The sequence below is a fragment of the Phyllostomus discolor genome, chromosome 15, assembly GCF_004126475.2.
Source record: "Phyllostomus discolor isolate MPI-MPIP mPhyDis1 chromosome 15, mPhyDis1.pri.v3, whole genome shotgun sequence".
NCBI classification, from domain to species: Eukaryota; Metazoa; Chordata; class Mammalia; order Chiroptera; family Phyllostomidae; genus Phyllostomus; species Phyllostomus discolor.
The window spans coordinates 8,514,076-8,541,199 of NC_040917.2; the positions used below are offsets into that span (position 1 = coordinate 8,514,076).

At 43.5% G+C, this 27,124-nt stretch overlaps 1 protein-coding gene across 1 annotated transcript; it reads right to left on the reverse strand.

Annotated features, from left to right (window-relative positions):
- Positions 1–3,783: 3,783 nt before the first annotated feature.
- On the reverse strand, positions 3,784–26,544 carry TSNAX (translin associated factor X). The gene is made up of 6 exons (XM_028531191.2): positions 26,328–26,544; positions 25,764–25,868; positions 22,761–22,875; positions 21,493–21,623; positions 9,155–9,282; positions 3,784–5,391 (listed from the first exon to the last, which is right to left on the reverse strand). Exons 1-6 carry the CDS (start codon positions 26,341–26,343, stop codon positions 5,014–5,016), a joined length of 873 nt encoding a protein of 290 aa, XP_028386992.1. The 5' UTR covers positions 26,344–26,544; the 3' UTR covers positions 3,784–5,013.
- Positions 26,545–27,124: the final 580 nt, after the last annotated feature.

Genomic DNA, 27,124 nt, shown 5'->3' on the forward strand with positions numbered 1-27,124 from the left:
CATGTTGTCGTCACTCCCCCACTCTCCCCAGCTCTGGGTACTTCGTATCGATGAAATGTGGCCTTTTTAATCTGACTGGTCCTGGCACCTTCGTCACAAATCACTTTGACCACCGATACATGGGTTTCTTTGTAGAATTTTGATTGGATTGGACTAGTCTATGTATTGATCCTTATGCCAGTCCCACCCTTTGATTACTGCCGCTTCGTCATCAGATGCGAACTCAGGACATGAGTCCCCCAACGGTGCTCTGTGTCAATGACTGTACCGTCTGTTCTGTGCCCTTTGACTTTTCAAGTGAATTTCAGGATTGGAACCTCCAACTTTGAAAAACGAAGTTGCAATTTTGACAGACTGCATTACTTCTGTAAATCAATTTTCAGAATATTGTTATCTTGGCAATATTTTATTTTCCATTCCATGAGAACCAGGTGCCTTTTTATTTAGGTCTTAATTTCTTCTGCAATACTTTTGGCCTTTAGTGTACAATTTGCATTTGTTGAGGTAAATGTATTCCCATCCATTATCCTTTTTAATGCTATTTAAATGGAATTGTCTTTTCAGATTGTCCATGGCTGGTGTATAGAAACACAAGTGGTTTTGTATCATTTTCTTGTATCCTGCAACCTTGCTGGACTCACTTATTAGTTATTTCTTTTTTGAAGCTTCTTATAGGGTTTCCTATACATAAGCTCACATTACCTCCCTTGTTCCCTTTGAGGAAAAGCTTTTCAGCTCTTTCACAATTAAATAAGGTTATTAGCTGTTTTTTGGATGCCCTTCATCAGCACGAGAAATTCCCCTTCCATGCCGAGGTTGTTGAATGTTTGTATCATGAAAAGGTGTGGCTTTTGTCAAATGACTTGCTTCTGTTGAGACAAACCATGTTTTTCCTTCTCTGTGTTATTAACGTGATGTATGACATTGACTGCTATTCATGTTGAACCAGACGTGCTTTCCTGACATAAGATGCAGGTCGGTCCCGATGTGCGATCATTTAAGTGACTTGATTTTTGCATCTGTATTCACAAGGGATACTGATCTCGTTTTCTTTCAGTGGCTTTGGTATGAGCCTAATTGTAGCCACCAAGAATGAGTTAGGAAGTATTCCCTCCTTTTTTTTTTTTTAATTGATTTACAGAAGTAATGCAATGTTTTGGGGGGGGCGTGGGGGAAAACTGGTATTAATCCTTTAAATGTCTGGTAGAATCCAACAGTGTAGCCATCTGGTCCTGGGCTTTTCTTCATTGGACTTTTTTGATTAGTAACTTAATCTCTCTGATAAAGTTCTACTTAGATCTTCAATGTTTTGATTCAGTGTTAGCAGTTTGAGTTCCAAGGAATTTATCCATTTCATTTAGGTTCTGTAATTTGTTACTGCTTGAACACAATTGTTCATACTGTTCTTTAAAAACTTTCTATTTCTGCTGGGTTGGTATAATGTCACCTGATCCACTATGTATCTTAGCAATTGCAGCCAATTATTATTTTTTTTGGTCAGTTTAGCCAAAGGTTTGTTAATTTTGGTCTTTTCAGAAAAAAATACACAAAAACACTTTGGTCTGCTATTCTCTATCGTTTTTCTATTCTCTACTTCATTTATTTCTGCTCTAATCTTCATGACTTCCTGTCTTCTGCTTGCTTTGTGGTTTAGTTTGCTAATTTACTAGTTTCTTAAGGTGGAAGTTTAGGTTATTAATTTGAAATAACTCTTTTTAAAGCTATAAAGTTCCCTCGGAGATCTGCTTTCCTCACACCCCCTTAAGTCATACATTGTCTTTTCCCCTCCTCTCAAAGTATTTTCTAATTTCCCTGTGATTTCATCTTGGACCCACTGGTTATGTAGGAGTATGTTGTGAATTTCCATATATTTGTGAATTTGCCAATTTATTTGTTATTAATTTCTAATTTCATTCCATTTGTCGTCAGAGAACATACTTTGTAGGATTTCAATCTTTTAAAATGTACTGCAAGTTGTTTTATGGCCTGACATTTTGTGGATCATGTCCCAAGTGCTCTTGAGAAAAATGTGGGTTCTGGTATTGGGTGGAGTGTTCTGTGTATGTATGTTAGATCCAATTGCTCTACACTGTTGTTCAAGCCCTCTGTGCCCTTGCTAATCTGTCTTGTTCTTCCGTCCATTATTGGAACTGGGGCACTGAGGTCTCCAACTCTAATAGATTGTCCACTTCTCCCTTCAATTCTGTAAAATTTTGCTTCCCGTATTTTGGGGCTCTATTGTTAACACAAATACATATACAATATATTCTCATCAAAGGACAAATCTTCTACCATTACAAACCTTTTATCTTTGTCTCAAGCCAAAAAAAAAAAAAGGAAGTTAGTTTTAAAGTATATTGGTCTAGCAGGAGTGTCCAACCCACGGCCCAGGATGGCTGTGAATGCAGCCCAACACAACATCTTAAGTTTACTTAAAACATGATGAGATTTTTTGGTAATTACATGTCTTAATGTATGGAAGTGTGGCCCAAGACAATTCTCCTCCTTCCAGTGTGGCCCAGAGATGCCAAAAGGTCGGACACCCCTGTGTGTAGCTTTCTTTTGGTTATTGTTTGCATGAAGTATCTTTTTCCCATTCTTTTCATGTATTTGTGTCTTTGAATCTAAAGTGAAGTCTTTTGTAAACAGCAAAGACTCTGGACCAAGTTTTTAAATCCATTCAGCCCATCTTATTTAAATAGCATCTTTCTTTGACGCATCTTCAAAAAGCCCTAAGGCTCTGCAATGTGTATTTTGAAAAACCACCAATCTAATACATGCAGGAGTTACTTATGAAGGAAATAACTGAATTTTATTTCAGAATTCTGTCAGCAACTTGACATGTGACCTAGAACCAGTTTTGTGTTATGATAAAGATAAAAAGCAGAACAGATGATGCCATCAGAACCACCAGTGTAACACTGGGAGACACGTGGGGTATACGTAGGGACCCGTACCCTCCTGCTGTGACTAACACCCACGGCACTAGTTACCACGCACTGTGGACATGTGCCGACAGCACTGCCCCCCTCACCTGCAGTAGGTACGGTTAACTGCCTGCCACGGGCCACATCCCCCTCCGCTGTGCTGGAGACGCTGATCTGGTTTCCAGTGTCCGCCCTTCTCTCGGACGAAGTGCACCATGGTCAGCCAAGGTCCGCTAATTCTCCTTTCCATTGACGACGGCTTTAGAGGGATGGGAACGTGACCGGTGTGGGTGAATGAGACGTGAAGAAATGTCTTTCCTAAAACTCTCCCAACCTCTGGACCTATCTTAAGAAATAATAAATCTTCCTTTTACATTAGATTTCCTGATTGGGCCAAAAATTACACATCAGTTTAAGTATTTCTCAATACAATAAAAAAATAAGAGTAAGTTTGTTTTAATATTTTATTCAAAGACTTCAGTTTTAGGCCTCTGTCAGATAGTCATCAACCCATTATCATTTTACTTTTTTTGTTGTTTTTCAAGGAATTTTTAATAAGGTAGATAATATATATTTCTCTAACATGTATTTTTATATTCCAGAAGCTGCCATCCTGTGCACTGGGTGAGAAGGGCTTGCTTGTATACACACAGCACATACTGAGTGCAATTTAAAAAACACTGCCATTGGAATTTCAGACTTAGGGATCTGAACAGGTGGTGCCGGGGTGTGATCTTACTTTTAACATAAGTTTAACTCCAAGTGGCAGAGGGCACAGAAACAGGTGGCGAGACTCCATTCCGGCAATAGATCTTTGAACGGGGAAACCGAAGAAACTCACCACCACCCACAGGAGCAAACAAACAACCGCTTTATTAGGCATGCCCGTTTTTTTTCCTCCAGGTAATTTTTTGGGGGAAATTACACTTTCAAAGAATTAGCTCTTAAAAACAGAGCAACTAATATTTCCAAAACTAAAACCCAGTATCTGACTTCTCAAAGCTCACGAAACCAGACGGAAAGGTCTGCTCGCGCCGGCCCCGCGCCGCAGGAAGGAGCTGGGACTGACTTCCACCAGCGCGCCCGCGCTCTGAACCCGACCGGAGACCACCGCTGGGTCCCCAGCCGCGTGGGCGTCGTCTTATTGCTGAATTGTACAGGATAAATTCTCTTTGGCAACTTTTTATATTATCAACGAATACAACTGGACAACTATAAAGGTTTGCATTAATTTAGTATTTCAAAAATTTCAAAACTTCATTAAAATTACTTAAATGTCATCTCTTATAGATGCTAGAATAGGAAAGTCTCTAAACATGCCTGATGTACTATAACACAACAAAAAAGTTGCTAAATAATCATTACTGAAAGCTTTTTAGTTATGTACACGTATATAATTCAAACAGCAGTGGAAATACTACGATCCCAGCTCAAATTCCCTGTGATAAAGAACAAAAGCTACACGCAGAAACTGACATCTGGCTCTCTGCCAACTTTTCTGGAAGGCTGTTTCCAACAGACTGAAAATGGCCCAAATGAGCCAGATTATAATGCGGACTTTCACCATAATGCCACATAAAATTCAAGTATATTGACAAGTTAGTAATTTTTAATTCTGCTCTATGGACTAAGCCTATTTTGGAGGCTTGACACAATAGTACCAAGAAATTTAAACAAAAAGCTGAAGTGCAGATGTGTAACTAAGAAATCTTTTCACACGTAACGAAACCACCAACTTAAATTCCAAATGGCTTCCACTACCTATCACCACTCAACGACTCACACGAAGCGTACTAAACCAGGTACGGCAGAAAGTGCTCTGAAGCGTGTTCACATCACAGAGGTGAGTGATGAAATCTGGCCAGCAAAAACTCAAATGAGCATATATGCAAATATCTGTATGCCAACTTTCATAAGATATAGAAAATGATTCATTTCAGTCATTTTATGTACAACTTGTATATAATCTAAAACAAGAAAAACTAAAACTTTTCTATGTAAAAGCCACAATAAAGTCAAATGCAATACTAAATAACAGTCTTACAAACTGGCCTCCCCTAGGAGATGATAACTGAGCTGTGTCACTCTAGGAAATGCCGTCTTCTTGATCAATCATTTCTGTCTTCACTGAAAAGACATCTGCCAGCATGTGTTTGGGAATTTCTGAACCCCTGACTTTCAAAGCATAACAAGCATTCTCCACCTTGGCCAGACTCTGCTTCAAGGTGTACAGTTTCTTAGAAACCTCGTAAGGCCCAGTGTTGCCGATGAAGGAGAAGCCGTCGTAAACCTGCCGCAGGAACTGGCTCACTTCGAAGGGGGTGTCGATGTCCCCGTTGCCCACGCTGTTGATGCACATCCGCATGAGCTCCCCCGTGAGGTCGGCCACGCCCAGCAGGTAGTCCACGGGCGTGATCCTCAGTTGCCAGGAATCAAACTGCTTCTCCAGGGCATCAGACGAGGGCTGGTGAAACAACAACAACACACACACACACAAAGAAAATTATACTGTGAAAAGGAGTTAACACACGTGTATCACATTTACTAGAAGGTACAAAATCAACAGCAGATCATTTATCTCTAAATAAAATGATCTATTTTGTTTACTGACCATTTGTGACGTTACAAGAGAATTCATGCCTTGGGCAGGGAGCTGAATTACAGGAGTTCAAGACAATTCTGAAATCTAACACTGTATCATTATAAAATCAACCGCCTACTTCACTTGACACACACAATAAAATTAAAACATTCTTAGACAAGGCCCAAGGCTTTATGGCATAACAATTACTTATTTGAATGACAAATCTCAAAGCCCGCCAAGTCTGTGATCACTCCCTGTCTTCCTGAGCCCTGCAGTCCCTTCGTCCCTAGCGCAGCACCGACCATCCTCACTTACTGCTCCCTCTCTGGCTGCATCCTCCACAGTTCCTATAGACCCCTGTTTTCCTACTGCATCCAGCAAAAGCACAAGCCTGAATTAATGTTAAGCCCTATTTTTGTTAGTCCTTTATTCAAGTGGTTGAGTCCCATTACGCTGAAAATACAAAAGTTACGTCTGCATACAATTTGTGCCACTACAAATTACTCACCAGTCCTTTTACTTATTCTTAGATGGTTCTCTCTCCCGTCTTCTTAAACACTATTCCAAACCTTCCTTACTCTCCTCAGCCCCCTACTCAATCCCAAGCCTCTTCACTCTCAGCAGACAATCCTGCCTACTTTCCACAGCCTGGTCATCTGCCAGATGAGAGAGTACTACACACTCTCTCAATTACCTTATGCCTACAAAAAACAACAACAATAAACAAACTTATTTATGTCCACATCCATCTTTACCTTCTATCCTCCAGTCTCAGATGATGAGTTGTCCCTCCTCTTGTTTGAGGTTAACTCTTCCAAATGACCTTGACCCATCTCCTCCCACCTCTTCCAGGACCTTGCTTCATAAGGTGTATGCCCTTGGGCAAGTTATTTCATCTCTCTAAACCTCAGTTTCCTCATCTGTAAAATGGGATAACAGTACCTACCTCAGAGGTTTATTTCAAGGATAACATTTACCAAGTTCTTGGCATCATGCCCAACACAAAGTCAACACCAATAAATGTCAGCTGCTGTCAATTACCATTACCATTGTCATGTAAATCCCTCTCCACACCAGTTTCTCCCTCTATACTGGATTCTCTCTGGAAGCGGCAATGCTTAACTTGTTACTAAGAGGCTGTATGAGTCTTAGGTGTGGGTGCAGCCACACTGGAGGCTGTTTTAGGTGGAGGGACCTAGCTGCAAAGGCATGCAGGTAAGAACTGGGTTGTAAGGTTGAGAAACTTGCAAGGTATTTCTTTCAAGTAAAGTTTAAAATAAGAATTAGTGCAGGATGAATCTAGAAAGATAGACAGGAGTATAAAGTGACATTAAGGAACTTGAACTTTATAGATAATAGAGTCACTGAGAATTAAGCAAGGAAATGAGTCAAATTTAGCTGTTATTATGATCACTCAGTATTGTTGGATTACTCTTCAGACACCATCTGGTCCAGTCCTCTGAATGTAAAGTGTAAGAGATGGGGTTCGATACACCAGAGGTAATACAGCTGGTTAATGACAGAACTGGACAAGCACCCAGAGCCAGCTTCCCAACTATGCTGGTGCATCATGACATAAACCATCTGCTCTGCTCTGCTTCTGTGAACAGGTAAGAGAACTGGCACCTTTTTTTTTAAATTGATTTGAAAGAGAGAGAAACATCAATTATTTGTTCCACTTATTTATGCATTCATTGGTTGATTCTTGTATGTGCCCTGACCAGGGATTGAACCTGCAACCTTGGTATAACAGGAAAACGTTCTAACCAACTGAGCTACCGGCCAGGGAACTGGCATCCTTTTAGAAAGAGTACATCCTTTTAGAAGGAAAAGAGGGTTGCATTTCATAGGTCAGTTATAAAAATAAGTTTTGCTTAAAATATTAATGTCCTTATCTCTATCATTAGACAGGAATTCCCTGGTCATAACTAAGAAGTTGATTTTGGAGATAAAAGCTTGTTAAAAAATTAATAAATTTCAACAAGTGTCAAAGAAACCAATTCTGCTTTACTGATTGATAATGAAAACTAGGAAAAAGAAAACTACTTAAAACATAGATTTTCAAGATGGATCTGAAGCATTTAAGGGTAAAATATCATCACATCTATAATTAAAGTAGCTTTGCAAAAAATATTTAGATGAAGTAAATATGGCAAAATGTTGACAACAATTGAACCCAGGTAGTTGGTATACGGGTGTTCATGTGTTACTGTTTTCTCTGCTTTTCTGGAATGTTTGAAATTTTTCATAATAAAGCTGTAAAAAATTAAATGGTTTCCACAATATTCTCAACAGGCACATCAGAGCAAAATACCTTTGTCTACCAAATTCCCAGGATTTTTAGCACCAAGAATCTTTAGCACTAAAAGGAAAAATTATTGATAACTGTGGTCTTAACAATTTGGAAAGTGTGTCCGAATGTTAGAACACCATAATCTCAGAGTGACCTACTACCTGAATCCTGAAAACAGTGTGTCCACTCTCGGTCCCTCTCCACTGTCCGCCCTGCTATTTCCACTCTGAGCTAGAACTTCGGAGGAAGTTGTGTGAACTTCACTAAAGGAATCAAAACTACAAAGAAATTTTACTTCCCAAAATGAATTGCCTCCTTAATAAACTTCATATAATTTTAAAAATTGAGAAAATACATAATAGCTTCCTATGTCTGTCACGCCAAATTAAGTCTCACTTTTCAACATTTTTTAGTTAATATTCAAGAACACACTGCTTCTACAGCTTCTTCCATTTTCCGCCTCCCTACCCTGACTCTGAATAATTCTGAAATAATAAAACAAAAAAAAGATGAAAAATAAAGAAAAAACCTTTAATTTTATCTTTAAGTATACTGGTATCTCAGGAAATACTAAATATTCAAAATCTCGCCTCATTGCCTAAATATTGCCTCTTGAAACCCAGGAGAAAATAGTATTTATGTAAAAGTCAAACTGCAAAACTCTCTCTTTTCCTAGCTCAGAAAAGCTGTGTAACTGTCAGACACAAGCATCAAGAGCTGAGTAACTGACAGCTCTCACTACACAACACCTTTACATGAGCCTTTGTAACGACAGCCTGCCACGTGCTACCCACGGCCTCATTTAAAACTTTTCGATCAAACCCCTCACACACCCCGTGAGGTGGACACCGGGCCCCGCCCTGTGGCGCACTCGGACAGACACCAGCACAGTGGACAGGGCACTGGTTTGGATTTAGGACACCTGGTGTCAAAGCTTAGCTGTCGCCCTTATTAGCTGTGTGACTTTCGGTAAGTTACTCAAACTCTCTAAAAACCTGTTTCCTTCCTTGTAAAGTGGGGGTGATCATTCTCACCTGGGTTAATAAGAGGATGAAATGCGACAGCGCTCATGAAGGGCATACAGTGAACACACAGTGAAACCGGAAGTGAACCTGCAGTCATCACTCGACGATGCTGTAGGGGAAGAGTATTACTCTCTCCCGACACACCCACAGCTGTTCTTGTCCTATCCACTGCCTAAAGTTTTCAAAAGGGCCGTTTCCCTAATTGGGGACCTATGAAAGCGCGCGCTAGGAAGAACATCCCCATCTCAATACTCCTACCACCAGTGCACTGCACGTCATATAAATGATGTAATCAATGTGATGTAATAAGGTTTCAAACTCTTACAGTCTTATTTTCTTTCCCACTGTCTTCTGTTGTAAATATCAACTGTTTATTAATTTCATCCATGCTGATCAGTGATCGTGTTTTGATGAAGTGTTGAAAAGAGACGGCTTCCACGTATTCCTGCAGTCCTGAAAAACCAACCAAGAAAATCACTAAGAAACAAGCATTACATAACAAGTCATAATAAAAAACTGCAAACGGAGCATCACCCAGCAGCACAAAGCTCAGCGGATGCCGACTGCAACGTGCGCTCACGAGCCCTACATCCGACACACAGGAAACCCAGCATCACCGGGAGTGAACGGTGGGGACCAGTGCTGAACACAGCAACCACGTCTGTGACCCAACCATACACAGACGGCTCCAATACAAATGTATTCGATTTCTTCTTCCATGCCATTAGTCTTAAAAATCCACTCTCCTACAGGGAAATGTCAAAGATTCTTAGGAAAAAAATCTAAGAATTTAAAAAAGGGCTTTATAAAAATTCCGATAGGCTTTAATAGAACTACACAGATTATTTTTATAGATTATACAGCAATGAGAGGAAACAACTAAATGAAAATATCCTGACTCATTTTGAGCAGCAAACGATGTTAAAGGCCAGAAAATAGACGCCTTCAGCTACAGAACAAGACATGATGGAAAAGGACACCTCTCATAAACCTCAACATGCTGAGGAACAATGAAGTTGAGTTTAACAAGATGGATAGTATCTTTGTATTTATAATAGAAACATTTTAGTTTTATGAACAGATGATTGCCAGTTCCCTTCCCTAAAGACAATCTATATTTCACACTTCCTTCCGGAAATACTTCATGCGCACAAAAGCGAACAGCCACTGTATCTCTAAATGTGCTCTAGGATGCTTAGCTCTCATAAACAAGCTAAGCAAGATATGAGCACGGGTACATACAAGGGTGTTCATTATTACAGTTGTTAAAGCATAAACTGGAAAAAAACAATGACAGGAAGAAGAAAAACCAGTCACAGATGTGCCACTTGTCAACTTATTGTCTCTCTGCTCCATTATTTTGGTAACGGAGGAGGAACCTAAGACATCCTTCTTATGTCAGCTGGCATGACACCACACTTTGTCACGGCACCTGGAGGGCACAGGCAGGCCAGCTGAGGAGGAGAAAGCTTTGTCCAGGCCCTGGTGTGCGCACCCTGCCCCAGCGGCCTTCTCGGCAGGGGGTGGCCAGCAGCTCAAGGTGGTGAGCAGCACTTGGTATCTCCTTGGGGGCAGCTTCCCAGCTTTCTCCAAGCTTTATTTAATTTTGTTCTGTAGTTTCTCGTGCTATACACTTCCACGATTCCATGCTATTCTGTGCCTGTGGGGACCTCCCGCAAATCCTTTTCTACCAGTACACAGAGTTTAAATATTCTGATAAACCCCAATTAGGGCAGCACTCATTTCTCCACACCCACTATGCAAAGCGTACACTTCAACTATGTTTCAGTGGGCTTTGTACGATCACCTATTTTGCACCTAGAACTTTTGAGGGCATTCCCATCCCCGAAGACAGCACCTCATATACAGAAAAGACTCGGGTGTTTGGTAAATTGCTTATAATCATCTCTCCCTGTTTCTCCCAATTTTATTAAACTCAAAGTGCTTTGACAAAAATACTTTAAAATTTGGTATTCAAATGTTCAGAACTATCTCATTGTAATCCACTACAAAAGAAATACTCTTACAAGATTCAAGTTCAGACTGATGACCTTCAGAATCAGCGAGTCAGCTGACTTGTTTCGTAGAGGGGAAGAAAGAGGGTATGGAACCAGAGGCCTCGAATTTCATCGGTGCTGCCAGTCTCTGTTACTGTGGGTGGCTACCAAACATTACATTCTCAACACATCTAAAGTCAGTTTTTAAGTTGTCCTTGGGACGTGTCTGATTCAAGTTACTTCGGAGAGGAGGTGGCCATTTCTACTCCATAGTAACTGGCTTCATGACATGCCATAGAGACAGTTCAAGGACATCTGGCCCCGAACACTGAAAGGCAGTTTTGGTCATATCTAGGTAAAAGGATGTTTAAACAAGTTATGTTTCAACTTGATGAAAAGGACATCCGCAATTTTCAGTGAATAGTCCCCAAGGTGAAAAATGTCAGCCTACTGCCATATCCCATCCAACAATGCCTTCCCCTTCTGCTTCTGCCTTGGATTACATCCAGTTAGATTATTTACAGAAACAGCTGCCAGTAAGAGACAAGTTTGTAGGTTGCTTTTATGTAATGTGTTATTTTTCTCCTTGCTCTTCTCTTAGAACATATATAAGGAAACTCAATTAAAAGCTCCTGATTACGCCCTGGCTGGCATAGCTCAGTGGATTGAGCACAGGCTGCGAACCAAAGCATTGCAGGTTCGATTCCCAGTCAGGGCACATGCCTGGGTTGCAGGCCACGGCCCCCAGCAACCACACACTGATGTTTCTCTCTCTTTCTCCCTCCCTTCCCTCTCTAAAAATAAATAAAATCTTTAAAAAAAAAGCTCCTGATTACTTTTATTTATTCTTATATTTAAGCAATACACATCCAGTCCAAACCTCCATCAAAAGCCATACATAAAGGTGAACAGACAAGAGGTTGCATTGTAAATTTGAATTTCATGTCTCCACCTTCGCTCCAGGCTGTCAGTGTTTTAAACAACCATTCGCCATCTGCCTCCGCAAGTCCACTCCCAGGAGGGAACCAAAGAGCAGCGAACCCGTGAGTTTGCACGGACACGCAGGCTAACGTTCGCTCACAGCAGCGTTCTTCACTAGAGCCAAAGAGCGGAAACAACCCAAATGTCCATCAACTGATGCACAGATAACCAAAACGCGGCCCAGACGTACAATGGAACAGTATTCTGCAGTAAAAAGGAATCAAGCATCGATACACGCTATGACATAGGTGAGCACTGACAATGTTATGCTGAGTGAAAGCAGCCAGGCACAGAAGGCCGCATTACACGATTCTATCTACGTGACATGATCCAGAATAGGGAGCTCCATGGAGACAGAAGGTAGGTTAGGGGTTGCTTAGGGTTAGGGGTGTTAGGGTTCGGGGAGGGAAATAAGGAGTGACTGCTAAATGAGAAGGGAGTTATATGGGGGTGAAAAAAGGTAGTGGTGATGGCTGGATATCAAGGATAACAACCTTGCAATTATACCAAAAAAACACTGAATTATGTAATTCAAAAGGTTAATTTTATGTTACATAAATTATCTTAATTTTTAAAAACTGCATTTATAAGAATTTATAAAACCACCTGGCATTTTTCAAAAGTTAGCTTTACCAGACCATGAAACGTTAAAGTAAAATAACACCTAGGTTTGACTCATAGGCTACTCTACCAAAAATCTATTATCAATTACTTAAACTGTACACTGAAAATAAGTGTATCTATAAGCCTTAGTCTTGTGAGTTATGAAAGTTACACTACCAATAGCAACACTAAATTCAAGTCCACTAACTTGTATTTTTCCTGATTTGGATGTTGTCTACCTGAGCAGGGCTTGTACTTTAGCACTAACGATTGTATGTTGAGCAAATCAGTATTAACAAGTATTTTTCCCAGATGAAAATAGAATTTAGCACACAGGTTAATAATTCCGCTAAAGCCCAGAAGGGAAGAAAGCAAACATGTGTAAACATCTACATGCCAAACTAAGAAATGCTTTCCACAATCATACTGTATTTAATTTTCAGAACCACCCATGAGGCAGCCATTACTGTTCCCATTTCACAGGGAGGAAGGCTGACACTCACGCAGGCTGTGTGCTTTGTTCCGAGGTCACAGACCGCAGCCCATCAGAGCAAACCTCACAGTCTGGGCCTGTCTGAGCGCAAAGCCGCTCCTTCCACGTCGCCTTACGGAGTCAATCTTATCTATGAAAAGCGAACACAACTGAGTGCAGGAGTTCAGAGCAATCTGGAAATCTCCTCGATCCCCCAGGGATGACTCTCTGACTACCAAAGCAGCACGTCCCCTCCCTCCAGGAACCCCCTAACAACTCTGCTCTGCACCATCAATGCCCCCGGGACAACTGCCAAAGTTTGTTTGCTTTTAGATTTATTTTTAGAGAGAGGGGAAGGGAGAGAGAGAAACATCCATGTGAGAGAGGAACATCAACTGGTTGCCTCTCGAACATGCCCTGTCCAGGGACCAACCCTGCAACCCGGGCATGTGCCCTGACTGTGGATTGAACCGGTAACCTTCTGCTTTGTGGGACAATGCCCAAGCAACTAGCCACACGGGTCAGGGCATAATTTTTAAAATACTCTTAACAGAAATATAAATTATTATATAAGTCAATATAAATGCCAATTTTAAATTTTTCTTCTTTTACATTGTTACAATTACTATAAAACTGCTTAGTAAGTGACATAAGATATAGCATAAATTCATCAATTCATTCTGATAACTCAAATCATTTCTTGATTTTTAGATGCTGCTGGAAAAACCTTTTGTTTGATCTGCGTTTCTCCAGCTAAAGGATGCCCTTGTCTGAGCCACGACCTGCTACTGGGGCCAGCGTCGAACTCTCCCCTCCTGCACTGGAATGACGGGGGACTGGGGAGCCTGCCTCCACCTCAGCTCCCAGCGCTCCCCCCCTCAGCAGATCGACCTCCGTTCCTCTGTCCTCTAACCCTGGGGCACACAGGGAGTAGAACAGAGGGGAGGTGTGTGATGCCGCTTGCTGGGGCTGTGTGCTGTCCCTTGGTTGTTCAGGAAGACCCAGGCCAGATTCCCTCTCCGCAGGCCTCCTCCCCGGGTGCAGGGACAGCTGCTCCCCTCTCTACCAGGGGTGCGTCTCAAACGAGGCAAAGCCTGTGACTGCAGCCTGAGGGAACACGCACGCCCTGCATGAAACACGTGATTATTTTCATTTTTTTATTGTTCGATAACAGTTGACACACAATATTATATCAGTTCCAGGTGTACAACATAGTGATTATATTTATGTATCTTAAAGTGACCCCCCAGGAAACCCAGCACCCACGCGACACCGCACTGTTATTACAATACTGTCGACTGTATTCCCTGTGCTGCGCTGTACATCCCCATGACTATTCCGCCAATCTGCACTTCTCAACCCCCGCCAACTGTTTCACCCAGCCCTCCAACCCCCTCCCATCTGGCTGCCATCAGGTTGTTCTCTGTGTCAATGAGTTCAACGAAACTGCTGTTTTTATCCCTGGTTCCCAGCACACTTCCCAAATACTGTGTGCCTCTCCCCTTCTGGCATTTCTTTTGGAGGTTCACAGAAGAGGGCCACAGCCCAGCTGCACAACACAAATACCCCCACTCCACCCCCAGACTTCACAGAGAGCGACTCCCCAGTCTCTCCCACCAGAAAGAACATAATCCCTGCGGCCCGCCCCCTGGCTGTAGCGCACAAACCAAAAAGCATGTGACGGGCTGCACTGTGTTTCCGCCGAATCCATGTTGAAGCCCTGCCCTCTACCGCCTCATAATGCGATGAGTATGTAGACGGGGCCCTCAGAGGGTGAGTAAGTGAAAACGAGGGCATTAGGGTGGGCCCTAACCCAGTCTGATTGGGGTCTTTGTAAAAGGAGATTAGGACACAGGAGAGACACCAGGGCCGCCCACACTCGGAGGGAGGCCATGCAGGGACCCAGAAACAGAGGAGCCAACCCCGAGCCAAAGAGAAAACCAGCCCCGCCAGCAACACTTTGATCTTGGACGTCAGCCTCCAGAATCGTGCGGAAATAAAATCGTGTTGTTTGAGCCACCCGTTTGCAGCATTTTATTAGGGCAGTGCTAGCAAGCCCACTCCAGTACCCTGGAATCACAGCGCCTGTTTGGCTTCTGAGATAAACCAGATATGCTGAAATCTGTATTATTAATTAACTTTACTACTCATCACAGTTAATAACGTACTACTTACCAGCAGACACAGAAGTATGTTTCTATTTTAACAACCGTAATTGTGTACTAAGCCGAATGCCGCCCGACTTCCCCCATTGTCATCCTAGGGCAACTAACCAGCAAAATCCTACCATGAACTATTCTAACTCTCTACCACGTTCAACTCCTATTTTCACACAGAAAAGACCCCATTTATTGGTCAGGTTCAACTTGCAGAAGTGATTAACAATAGCTATTACACATTCCTGGTCAGGTTCCTACCTCATTACCCTCAGAGTCATTCTTCCACCTCCAGTCTCCCCCCAGTCCCCACCCACCAGCCCACCTCCTACCCCTCCTCAGCGCATGGGAAAGAGGTCACTGAGTAAGAAGGTCTCAGCTGCCCACCTCCACGCCCACCCTAACTGCCCACCTCGGAGGAGGTGGCTGTCCTCAGATGAGGCTCGTCCACCTACCTAGGCTCTGGGAGCCATCCTCTCTGGATTCTCCAGGGAGCCCATTCCGCCAAACGGTCTATTCTGCTTCCTTCAGTGAAGGTTCCCCAGGACCCAGAGTCGGACTCCCCTCGGACAATCGTATTCAGGTCTGAGTCCAGCCACCACTTTTCAGCAGAGGATGCCCGGGCTGTGCCCGCACAGTCGTCCTGTGCCTGGGTTCTCTAGCCCCACATATCCAACTGCTTGTTAGGCAGCCACCTGCATGCCCCATAATTTCTAGTCAATCACACCAAAACCCTGTCTGTCTTCCTATTTTCTCCTAACAAGTAATATCGCCATTCTACCAAGGGGCCAAACCAGGCACTGAAAGGTTTTCCTAAACTATTCTTTTCCCCTGAACTTAAAGAGAAATAAACCCATATCCTGAAAGCACACCTTTCCTCTGCACCCCACTGCTGACACCAAACGGGAGGCCTGTGCATCTCACACTCAGAATGGCCGCCACAGCCTTCTCACTCGCCTCCCAGCCTCTAGCCTTCCTCCACATAGGGTGACAGCTTAACAGAGAGCACAGGCTCAAAATGCGGATGTCCTAGATTCAAAAGCCAATTCAGTCTCTTGCTGGCTACGTAAACTAAGGTGAGTAGGTTTGTCAACTTTACTGCTCCTCAATATCCCCATTTGTCAAGTAGAATCATCAGCCTATGCTGTAGGCTTTACACAGAGTAACATATCAGGACCTGGCACAAGGGCCCTCCTTCATAACTGCTGAATTACACTGATGTGGGAATAATTAAAATAAGAATGACAGGTATTAGTTTTTATTAGACAACACTTTATAACCTAGAAAGCAGTGGGTTTGTTTTTTATTTTTGTTTCAATGTATTAACTCACAATCAAGAGGCCGTTATTATTCCAAAATGTTACCCTAGTCAAACATGCAACATAACTGTAAAAAGTAACAGGCACCCTGGCCGGTGGGGCTCAGTGGACTGAGCACCAGTTCGATTCCCAGTCAGGACACGTGCCAGGTCCCCCAGTTGGGGGTGTGTAAGAGGAAACCAATCCATGTATCTCTTGCACACTGATGTTTCTCTCCTTCTTTTTCTCCCTCCCTTCTCCTCTTTCTAAAAGTAAATAACTAAAATCTTATTTCAAAAGCAACAGGCAAATTATGTTAACGATCACTATTCTCTGCCCAACGACGGCATCATAAATTAGGGCAGTCAGTCAAGGGATAAGGGCCTCTTTGGCTGGCTGCAGGGTCCCAGACCGAGTTAACACGCTCTCTGCCCTGGTCCCTAGTCAGACCCGTCCTCATTGACCGAGGGCCCGAAGCCCAAAGAGCAACCTTCTGAAGGAGGATTTCAGAGAAGCCACAGGAGTGTTCAAAGGTGAAACAGAAACTGCACTGAAAGACTTTCATATAGTTAGTTGGTCAGTCCAAGTACTGTGCACCAGACATTTTACTACAAAGACTGTTTACAAATGGAGTTTCTGTAACCAGAAAATGCCTACAGAAAGTTTCCCACCATCACAGCAGTCATAGAATTCATCACAGAAGTTTGTGGTATGATATACACTTATTAAAACAATCACAAAAACTATTTACTGAATCATCTCACACTGAAATGCAAATTTAAACTACAGCTATTTTACTTACAGGGGTAAGGCCATTGAGAGCTTCAAGTAAAAGCCTGTGGCTTTGGAGAAAGCGATACGGAATAAAGCTCTAACGCTAGCTACCAGAGAGAAGGTGGTGAGAGAGCAGATAAAACAGGTCAGAGTGGATTCCGACACCATTGCTAAGCTTCTTTACAAAATGAGGCAGTGGGACTAGATGTCCTCAAACCACTCCTTCAGTTGCACAACTATTTTCAAATTAGGCAAACGAATACTTTCTAACAAAATTAAAACATATTCAGGAAAAATTTAAAATCCACTAAACCAAATGGACATCAAATTAGATCATGTTGGGCAGAGAAAAAATGAACTGTTCATCGAACATAATTAAAATACCAGTTAGGGTCTGAACTTAAGTTTCATGCACCACAACGTCTCATAATTAAATGACAATTTTTATCATTTTCCAAAATATACATGTAAATATATATTTCTTTCTTTGACATGGAGGACATTTCCCCCAACTGTTAACCTTTCAGAGAGAGAAAAACAAAACAAAGACACAATAGGGCACAAACAATTCTTCAAGCAGCTGCCTACCCGCTCCCTTGCTGGCCGCCCCCGCCCAGGACAGCGTGCGGCCTGCTCGGCCCAGCCCCGCGCAGAAGGCAGAGCCGGCTTTCTGCCATTCGGCCCCTGGAAGGATGCTCAGTGCCTGCGAGCACACAAGCATCCCTGGGGAAATGCTCTGCGGCCCCCGGCACTGTTCTTAATGAGGAAAAGCACAGACTCCTTTAGTTTGGTGCCAGGATTGTTTTACCTTCAAGTCAAAAGAACAACCACTTGGAGCGACACCAAAACAAGCATTCGACAATCACAAGCAGCAAGCTATTCATAAGCATTGGAATGTTAATGCTCCTCTAATTGTAAATAACCACACTTTATCAAATAAAATACCTGTCAGCAAATTCTTAAGTCCCAGATACCTCTTCATTTGACTGATTTATTCCTTAACTTTAAGGAAAAAAATCTTTATTGCTTCAATTTAAACACCCCTGTTTTGAAGACTTCTGATAGAAAAGTGAGACCCAGGGGATCTTTAAATTTCTAGCCCACGAGCAGGTAGTCTTCCAAGAACCTTACAGACCCTGAACAAAGGCCCGACACAGAGAGCGGGGTCCCGGGCACTGCTCCATGACACAGCGCGGCGGGGAGACCTGAAGACGGCCGACCCCTTTCACCACCGCCCCAGCTAAACCCCCCAGAGGGCAGCGCTTCCTTCCTGTTGCAGGACCGCCCTCAAGAGAACCATCACTGGTGCAACTTCCCAACACGCACACAGAGCTGTTCTGGAGAAGGGCTAAGTGCTCATCAGCCTACACTGACTTCTCTTTGTTTAAAAAAAAAGGTTATAAATTACAAACAGTGAAGTGTGTAAACCTTGAATGTCTAACTCAGTGAATTTTTGCACAGGTGTACACCTGGGTCACTCCACCCAGATGAACATATAAAACATTTCCATCCCTCCAGACCGTCCCCTCGTGCCTAGTCAGTAACCCCTGCCTGACCTCCGCCCTGACATCACCACCACCCCGCTTGTGATCTCCCTAGGCGAACACTGCCTCTTTCTGAGCGTCATGTAAACAGAACTACACGGCATGCACTCCTTTGTTTGCTGATTCTGCCCCGCAGAATGGGAGACTGACACTCGAAATGCGTGTTTGTCACCTTGTGTTGCTACGTAGCATTGCCTGGTCCAGCTACCCCACATCCATCCGTTCCCCTGGTAACAGGCACCAGGGCCATCCTCCACTTTTAGGATATGGTGACTACAGCTGCTGAGAGCTTTCTTTTTTTTTTTTTTTTTTAAAGATTTTATTTATTTATTTCTTAGAGAGGGAAGGGAGGGAGAAAGAGATAGAGAGAGAGAAACATCAATGTGCGGTTGCTGAGGGTCATCCTGCAACCCAGGCATGTACCCTGGCTGGGAATCGAACCTGCAACACTTTGGTTCGCAGCCCGCGCTCAATCCACTGAGCTACGCCAGACAGGGCACTGTGAGCTTTCTCGCACGTCTCTCGGTAACGTAAGCCTCACGTCTCTTGGGTCCATGCCCAGAAGTGATCATAAAGTAGGCACATAGTTTTCGTTAAATATTGCCTAAGTTTTTAAAAGCGGCATTTAGTCGTGCTGGTGATCGAATGGCATTTCATGTGAACCACTCTGGTGAACAATGGTGCGGAGCACCTTTTCAGATGCTGACTAGCCATCCGAATATTTACTTTTTTGAGGGCTCTGTTCAAATTTTTTGTCCATTCTTAAACTGTCTTCTTTGATCTGTAGAAATTCTTTATACGGTCTGTATGTGAGTCCTCTATCCAACAACATGTGTATTTGAGTGGGTTCTCTTGGACCTCAGACTTCAGCTTACTGTTTCACTTTCTTTTTTTTAACTACTTAAATTTTTTCATTTATTGATTTTAGAGAGAGAGGGGGAGAGGGGGAAACATCGATTTGTTGTCCCACCCACTATGCGTTCAGGGGTCGATTCTTGCATGTGCCCCAACTGGAGATCGAACCTGCCACCCTGGCTCATGCGGACGGCACTGCCCCACTGACCTACCTGGCCAGGGCCACCTTTTCACTCTCAAAGATCTCTTTTGATGAAGAGCATTTCCTAAATTTAGTGCACCTCAAATGACCACATTTCTGTTAGCAGTTAATGCTTACTTATGCCATTTAAAAAAACCCGTTCTACCACAAGGTCAAGAAGACATTCTCACGTTTTCCTCTAGAGGCTTATCTGGGCTTTCATGTCACCCGTCTTCCCTCCAATGCCTCTGACGTTCTCTCCCACCCCTGCCAAATGTGCCACGGTCAAGGACAGCACAAACCGAATCCGTCGAATCTCTTTCATTGCATGCTGCTATTTAAAACACCACACAAAACCCTGCTAGCAAACTATAAATTATAAGGATGGGAATGCGTCTCCTTCGGGAATAAATTATACTGACTCTTCAGCAAACTGTCTGAGTTACCACTTCAGTTTCTAGTCACACCCCCAGCCCTGCAACTTTGCAGGCACTTACACCAAGGACAACTGCTGTTACTAATACTGCGCTGCCTGTTGGAAAGCTGCAGAGACAGCAGGTCTCTGAAGCTCACCTCGGGAAGTGTACATGGAGATGGATGCTAGCCAGACTCACCATGGCGGCCATTGCACAACGTGTACAAACACCAAGTGAGTGTAGTTTATACGCCTGAAACTAATATAATACTATACGTCCATTATACCTCGGTAATATACTTACTGAACAAAGAGAATATTTTGACCCACTACAAGCCAGCATTCCTGAAAAGTGAGTGTTGAAATGTTAAATGCTTAGGCTAAAACTGGACACGCACTGGGCACACCCGAAACGAACGCACTTCCCACTGAGCTGACTTCCGTGGGAACCGACCTGAGCCCAGTGGAGTCGGCACGGGACAGAGACAGAACCTGCGTCTCCTTCTGTCAACACAGACCTCCGACTTCACCTTCGCACACCAGGTGTGTCTGAATTACACGGCATCTCTCCCGTCAGGGACCTCACACTGAAAATCAGCAAAGCCCTGGCGGGGTGACTCAGCTGGCTGGAGCAACGTCCCGCATGCCAAAAAGTTACGGGTTCAATTCCCCATCAGGGAACAAACAACCTACACTGCAGGTTCGATCTCCAGTTGGGGAGCACGCAGGAGGCAACCGACTGATGTTCCTCTCTCTCTTGAGTCAACAAACACATCCTCAGGTGAGGATTAAAAAGCAAACCAATGCACTGATGCTACAGCTGACCCTCGAATGACACTGGGTTCAACTCTGCCGGTCCACTTAAATGTGGGTTTTTTTCAACAAATACATACAGTGCTGTAAATGTTACTGTCTCTTACGATTTTCTTTGTATCGTATTTTCTCTAGTTTATTTTAGGAATACAGTGCATGAGTGTAACACATATATCATACAAAACATGTGTTAAGCAACTGTTTATATTACTGGGAAGGCTTCCAGTGGACAGCAGGCAACAGTAAGTTTTGGAAAAGTTTCACACTCAGAGCCGCCAGGCAGACAGACCCGCGTCAGCAAAGGACATCGCCCTACACACTCAGGATAAAGTAACTGAGAAAACAGTTATTAGGAGACACACTTTCACTAAAAATCGATCAATGACTGTAACTGTAACTGCACACTTAGAAAAACATTTTTGGATTACCTTTATATTACTATTTAGCGCTCCCAACTCTTTAAAGTCAATAATATTTTGCCAAGTATCAATTAAAATTCATGCAACTCACACGTAAATCACATAACACACTATTTTAAAAAATACTGTTAGCACTGAAGAGAGCCCAGACTTACCTGTAGTAATGGCCCTATGGAACTGATGCAGGTCCTCTCCCGAGAGCTCCTGGGCCACCTGCAGTATCTTCTGTCTGACACCATCCAACTTAATTTCTGATTCGGCCAGTATGTCTTCTATATCAGGAGCACTATAACCCAGACATTGGGAGCTTTTAAAACATCAGCCAGACGCTCTACAGTGAAAACCTGAAATCATCTAATTATCACTTAACACGGACTGAAATAAACACTGTACATACTCGGATATTAACTGAAATTTACAATTGATTTTATTGAAATTATTTAAAAACGTGAAAAATGCTATAATATACTATTAAGTGAAAAAGAAGTACACAAAGTTTTATGTATACTGCAATCATAACTATGGGAAAATTTATGTTCATAAAAATATGGCATCTGGGGGTGTCTGCTTTCAGTCAGGGTGGAGCAACATGGACAGACGTTATCCTCCCACCATAAACAACCAAAAAGAAAAAATTCACATAGAACTATGATTTTCAGACACCGGACAACAGGACATGGGACAGTGACCCCTGAGAGGTGAAAAAAAGGACACGAGCCCTATGGACTGTCCTGTCTTACTGCCTGTGACAGTGCAGGGACAAAAAACCTACATGGCACCGAGGAGTCTCCCTGAGAAAGTATTTTGAACTGAATGAAAATGAGAAACAACATATAGAAATTCAAGGAACGCAGCGCAACCACACTTAGAGACTTACAAGGGACACTTATAGCACTAAATATCTGTATTTAGAAAAAGAAGTTTCTTCTTTGAGCTCAGCTTGCACCTTAAGAAACTAGAAAAAGAGGAGCAAATGAATCCAAAGCAAGTATACGAAGGGGAAAAACAACCAGTGTAACACAAAACAGGAAAACAGACAGTGTCAACGGAAGCAACATTTGGCCCTTTAAGAGCAGCCAAGCTGACCCGACAGACCAGTGAAAAGAGAGGACACAAAGCGCCAACACCAGGAAGGAGAGATGTCGCTACGGGCCCCACATAAATAAAAGGATCGTAAAGAAATACTACAAGATGCAAAAATGCTTTAAAAGACACACACTACCAAGGCTCACTGATAAAGAGATATCTACCTAAATCTATTACTAAAGAAAATGTTAAAATCTGCTTGCTGCAAAAAACATCCTTTGATCCTAATGTTGACAAAAAGTCACAGAATATTCCAACAGCTAGTTATGTATTACAAGATACATAAAACCTATCAAACTGTACACAACTATAATAAGTTCTACAGATATTTGCTCACCTTGTAATCCTGTGGAGCAGAAAGATTGTCCTCTTACTTTCCACAGTTATATCCCGACTGAGTTTCACAAGTCTCTCGTGTTTGTCGTGTCTCGCATCCAGTTCTTGCTGAAACGCTACGAATACATTATTATAACCATAAGCATGTGTATTCTATAATTAAAGCCTACCAAATACTGTTATTATGCATGCTAAAGCAACTATTATTTACTCAATAAAGAAAACAAAATCATCTTATTTATTTTAAAGTACTCAGAAATCAAAGTCTCTGCTAGTAACCAAAATATTCTTTCTTTAGCTGGGTTTTACCACTCAGAGCCTTATAATGAGATGTATATATTATAAAAAAAACATGTGGTCAGGTAAACACAAGCTTATGAAAAAATTATCACATATAACTACTTTAAAAAGCACTTCCAACTACCCCTCTAAGTAACGTGAAGTTTTTTTTAACTACCTTACCACATACAATATAAATACCCCCAAAAATAGAAACTGCAATTTTTAAATTAGAAGTTTAAACTTTTAACAATACCTACTTACTTAATTTTCAAGCCCTGCCTAGTCACTGAAATACCAGGAAACAACTTAAGGCTTCACAACCACTGTATTTCAGAGGCACTGTCACTCCAAGGACCAAGCAAAATGCCTGCCCTGTAAGGAGGACCCAGTGAGTTTGTTTTACATGAATAAACAGCCCCCCGCCCCCCACCCAACCCTAGCTGCTGTGGTTCAGTGGACTGAGTGTCGGCCTGTGAACTGAGAGGTCCCTGGCTCAGTTCCCAATCAGGGCACACACCTGGGTTGTGAGCCAGGTCCCCAGCTGGGTGCATGCGAGTGGCAACCCATGAAACGTATCTCTTGCACATCAATGTTTCCCTCCCTCTCCTTCTCCCTCTCTTTCCCTCTCTCTAAAAATAAATTTTAAAAAAACAGAACTTGAATAAACTATTAAGCAAATACATAGTTGACAAGGTCCTACATAAATGTGGTCTTTTAGTATTGAGATAATATTAGACTAGGATATTGCCTAATACTTTAAAACAATCCAATGCATTTATTATTCATTATTAATACATTAATGACCGCTGTGAACTAGATAGTATGAACACAAAGTTAAAGACAGTTCTTATCCTCAAGGAGTTTGGCATAACATGAATCGGAGATACAGCCAAATAAAATATGGCCATCCTGTAACACAGGCAAAAGGTTCGGTGAAGCAGGAACCACATTCTTCTTGTTCGCTAACACTTGCCGGAACGACAGCAGATGCTCAACCAGCAGCTCCTGACTCAACGGATGGACAACGAATGAATGAACCCAATGTCTGTCACCTACTTTGCTGGAGAGAACAATCAGAAAGTTTCCGGAAGAAGCTGCCTGAGCTGCGTCCTGGACAAAACCACAGCGCGCCGATGCACAGCAGGTGCACCACGTTAGAAGTGATCCCAAGCACCAAGCACTGCATGCGAAAGGCAGGCCAAACCACGAAGAGTGAAACTTGCTAGGGCACAGGCAGCTCTCTGCCAGATGTGTCGGGGATGGGGGGGGGGGGGTACTTGGCCCACTGTAGCTCTTCCCGAGTGACAGCTGGGATTAGCTGCTCTCTACTCAACTACAACTAGTTGTCCTACGTCTCTGGCAATTCCTGTAGGTGCTGCGGTCGTTTTAAAACATGGCCACAAATTACGTGACTCCTCCCTTCAAAAAGTGGACCCCAATTCCCTGCCCCTTAAATATGAGGCAGAGTTTTTAAACTCCTTTCTAACAAATCAAGGCCTCCATTCTAACAAGTACAATGTAGCAAGAGTGCCTGAGACTGGTGTGAGGGGACCCTCCTCGCTCTGTCTGGAGAAGGCCACATGCCACATGGAGAGGACACTGGAGCAGCAGTGGTGGGGTCCAGGTGGAGGGGACCCCAGCAGGCTGCTGGCAGAAGCCCTAACTTGTCTATGGCTGTGGGTCCGCCAGCTCCAATCCAGTCTTCAGATGACTGCAAGTTAGAATCAACTGCTAACCCTCTCAGGTTCCTAAGCCACTGAAACGACACGGTACACGGCGTTGGATGAAGGACAAGAAGAATTTTGTTTTCATTGTTTAGAAATGAGGAACAACTTTACCAAGTTAATATACTGAGAAAAGGGGAACAGTGAATACATGTCCATCCATCCATCCATCCAAGGTTTACTAGGAGATAGGAGTTCCTACTCTGTGCAAAGTGCTACAATCAAAATAAAAATATAGTCTGTCTTCAGAAGTCTAGTTGAGGAAACAAAACAAATACACGTTCAAGAAATTAAACACGTGTAAATACACCTGATATATACACCTCATACACACGCCCCCCGACACAGTCCAGTGCCACATAATGGCGTTCCTGTCAATGATGAACTTCCTATTCCAGGGCGATCCCGAAGATTACAATAGATGAAAATCTCCTATCGCCTACTGACGTCATCGCCACTATTATTTTGCAATGCGACACATTCCTCAGTGTCTGCAGTGATGCTGGTATAAATAAACCCACTGCACTGCAAGTCCTATGAAAGCAGAGATCAAACAAGCGCAGTGGAGGCTGGACCGCCCGGAGCATCACTGCACTCCGCGAGGATCACACACCCGCATCAGCACCTGGTGACATCTTTCTCCGAGTCACTAAGCAGCAAAGGAGAATGCGTGGGCATAGCCGACATATTTCACATAGCAGATACACAATGATATATTCGGTTACGTGGTTAGGTTTTGGTCACGTGGCATGTCTCGTGTCGATTACACAACGTTTACCCGGGGAACGGTAATGGGGAAAAAGAGCCAAGACTTCTGTCATCTTGACTTTCATGGCCGACCTACCGCCACCCAAAACCTCCAGGAAAAGTACAATCTAAACGTACGCACATCTAAAATTCTTAGAGGCTGTTTTCTTGGGCACAACAATGGCTACACAGTCCTAGTTACCACCTCCTTAGTTCTCTTCCTTCGCCAGCTTACATCACAGAGAACTTACATTTGAAGGCCAACATCACAGGTGAAGATGAATTAACATCCTTCCCTTCTCTCCTCTGGTTATGTGGGAAATTGTCATGCTTCCTTTTCCTGAACCCTCCTGATCCTTACGTAGAGAAGGAGAAAAAAGTTAGGCTCTTCCATCACCAAGAGGCGATACAACGTAATGCAGGTAGGCACACCCCTTCCTTCCTTAAAGCTAGATGCCCACGGGACCCTCGCCTTGGTGGCTTTCCCAGCCGACTGGTGGAAAAGCAGCTTTGTCTCTTTCCCCCAAACCTCAAGCTCGTTCAGCCTGCACACCACCAATAGGTTCCCTGATCTGGGACAAGATAGAGTAGTCACCCCGTTAAGAGTTAAAAAAAAAACAAAAAACAGCTCGTGCATTTAAGAAAAATAAGAGGTGTTAACGAAAGCCAGTGTGGCCGGGAAAGTCACCAGGGCGGGCACCCCCAGCCTACAAGGGACGGGGGCATCCCTCCGGGGAGGGGGAGAAATCCGACAAAAAAACCGAAAGGTCCTCCCCCTTTGGGTAAATAACGCCCAGGGCTGTTGAGGACGCCACCTTCTTTGTTGCTCATGGCGTCAAGGCCTACAACGAGCCGAGCCGAGACTGAGGGCCTCTAAGTTGGAGGAGTGCGTAAGACGGAGGCGGGAGAGCCTGTCCAGGAGCCCTCTGCACCCGGCCGACGACGTTGCAAGGGCCGGAAGCGCACACTCACAGCCACTCAACCGTCGGCCTTCAGCCTCTCACACTTCCGGCCTGCGTCTGGGCCTCGCTGCCACTGGCTCCACCCCGCGCCTGGTCTGGAGGACTGCGCGCCTGCGTGCGGTCTTTGCGCCTGCCTCCTGCCATGCCTGACGCCAGAAGCAACTCTACACGTTTTACTGCAGGCCCTGCTAATAAATAAGACACTCTGTCCATCTAGAGGTGAGATCTATGTGTAGGTGGAAAGGCGGTGGAAAATGTACAATTGTACGTGACTTCTCGCCTACGGCGCCTTTGGAACACCCTCACGTTCCCTCAGCGTGGACCCAGTGTCCCCCGCGGTGCATAGTGGGATTTGTAGTCTCGTCGCTCAGGCGGCCCTGTGGCGCGAGAAGCACGCTGGGAGGAAAGTCTCTTCGAGCAACTGCGAGGGGTCACGTTAGGATCTAGGCTTAAACCTCACCGAGTTAGTTTCTATTTGTTGACTAATTGATTGATTTTAGAGGAGAGAAACATCCATTTGTTGTTCCACTTACTTATGCCTTCATAAATAAGTGGTACGAACTTACTTGTGATTGGTTGATCCTTGTGTGTGCTGTGAGCGGGGAATCGAACCCAGAACCTTTGTGTATGCGGACAGTGTTCTAACCCGC

What these genes read in the sequence shown, in the direction of transcription:
- TSNAX (XM_028531191.2), bottom strand. An exon ending in CTGCTCCACAGGATTACAAG is followed by an intron (nt 21,624 to 22,760) that starts GTGAGCAAATAT and finishes TCTGGGTTATAG; the next exon opens with TGCTCCTGATATAGAAGACA. An exon ending in GTGGGAAAGAAAATAAGACT is followed by an intron (nt 5,392 to 9,154) that starts GTAAGAGTTTGA and finishes TTGTTTCACCAG; the next exon opens with CCCTCGTCTGATGCCCTGGA.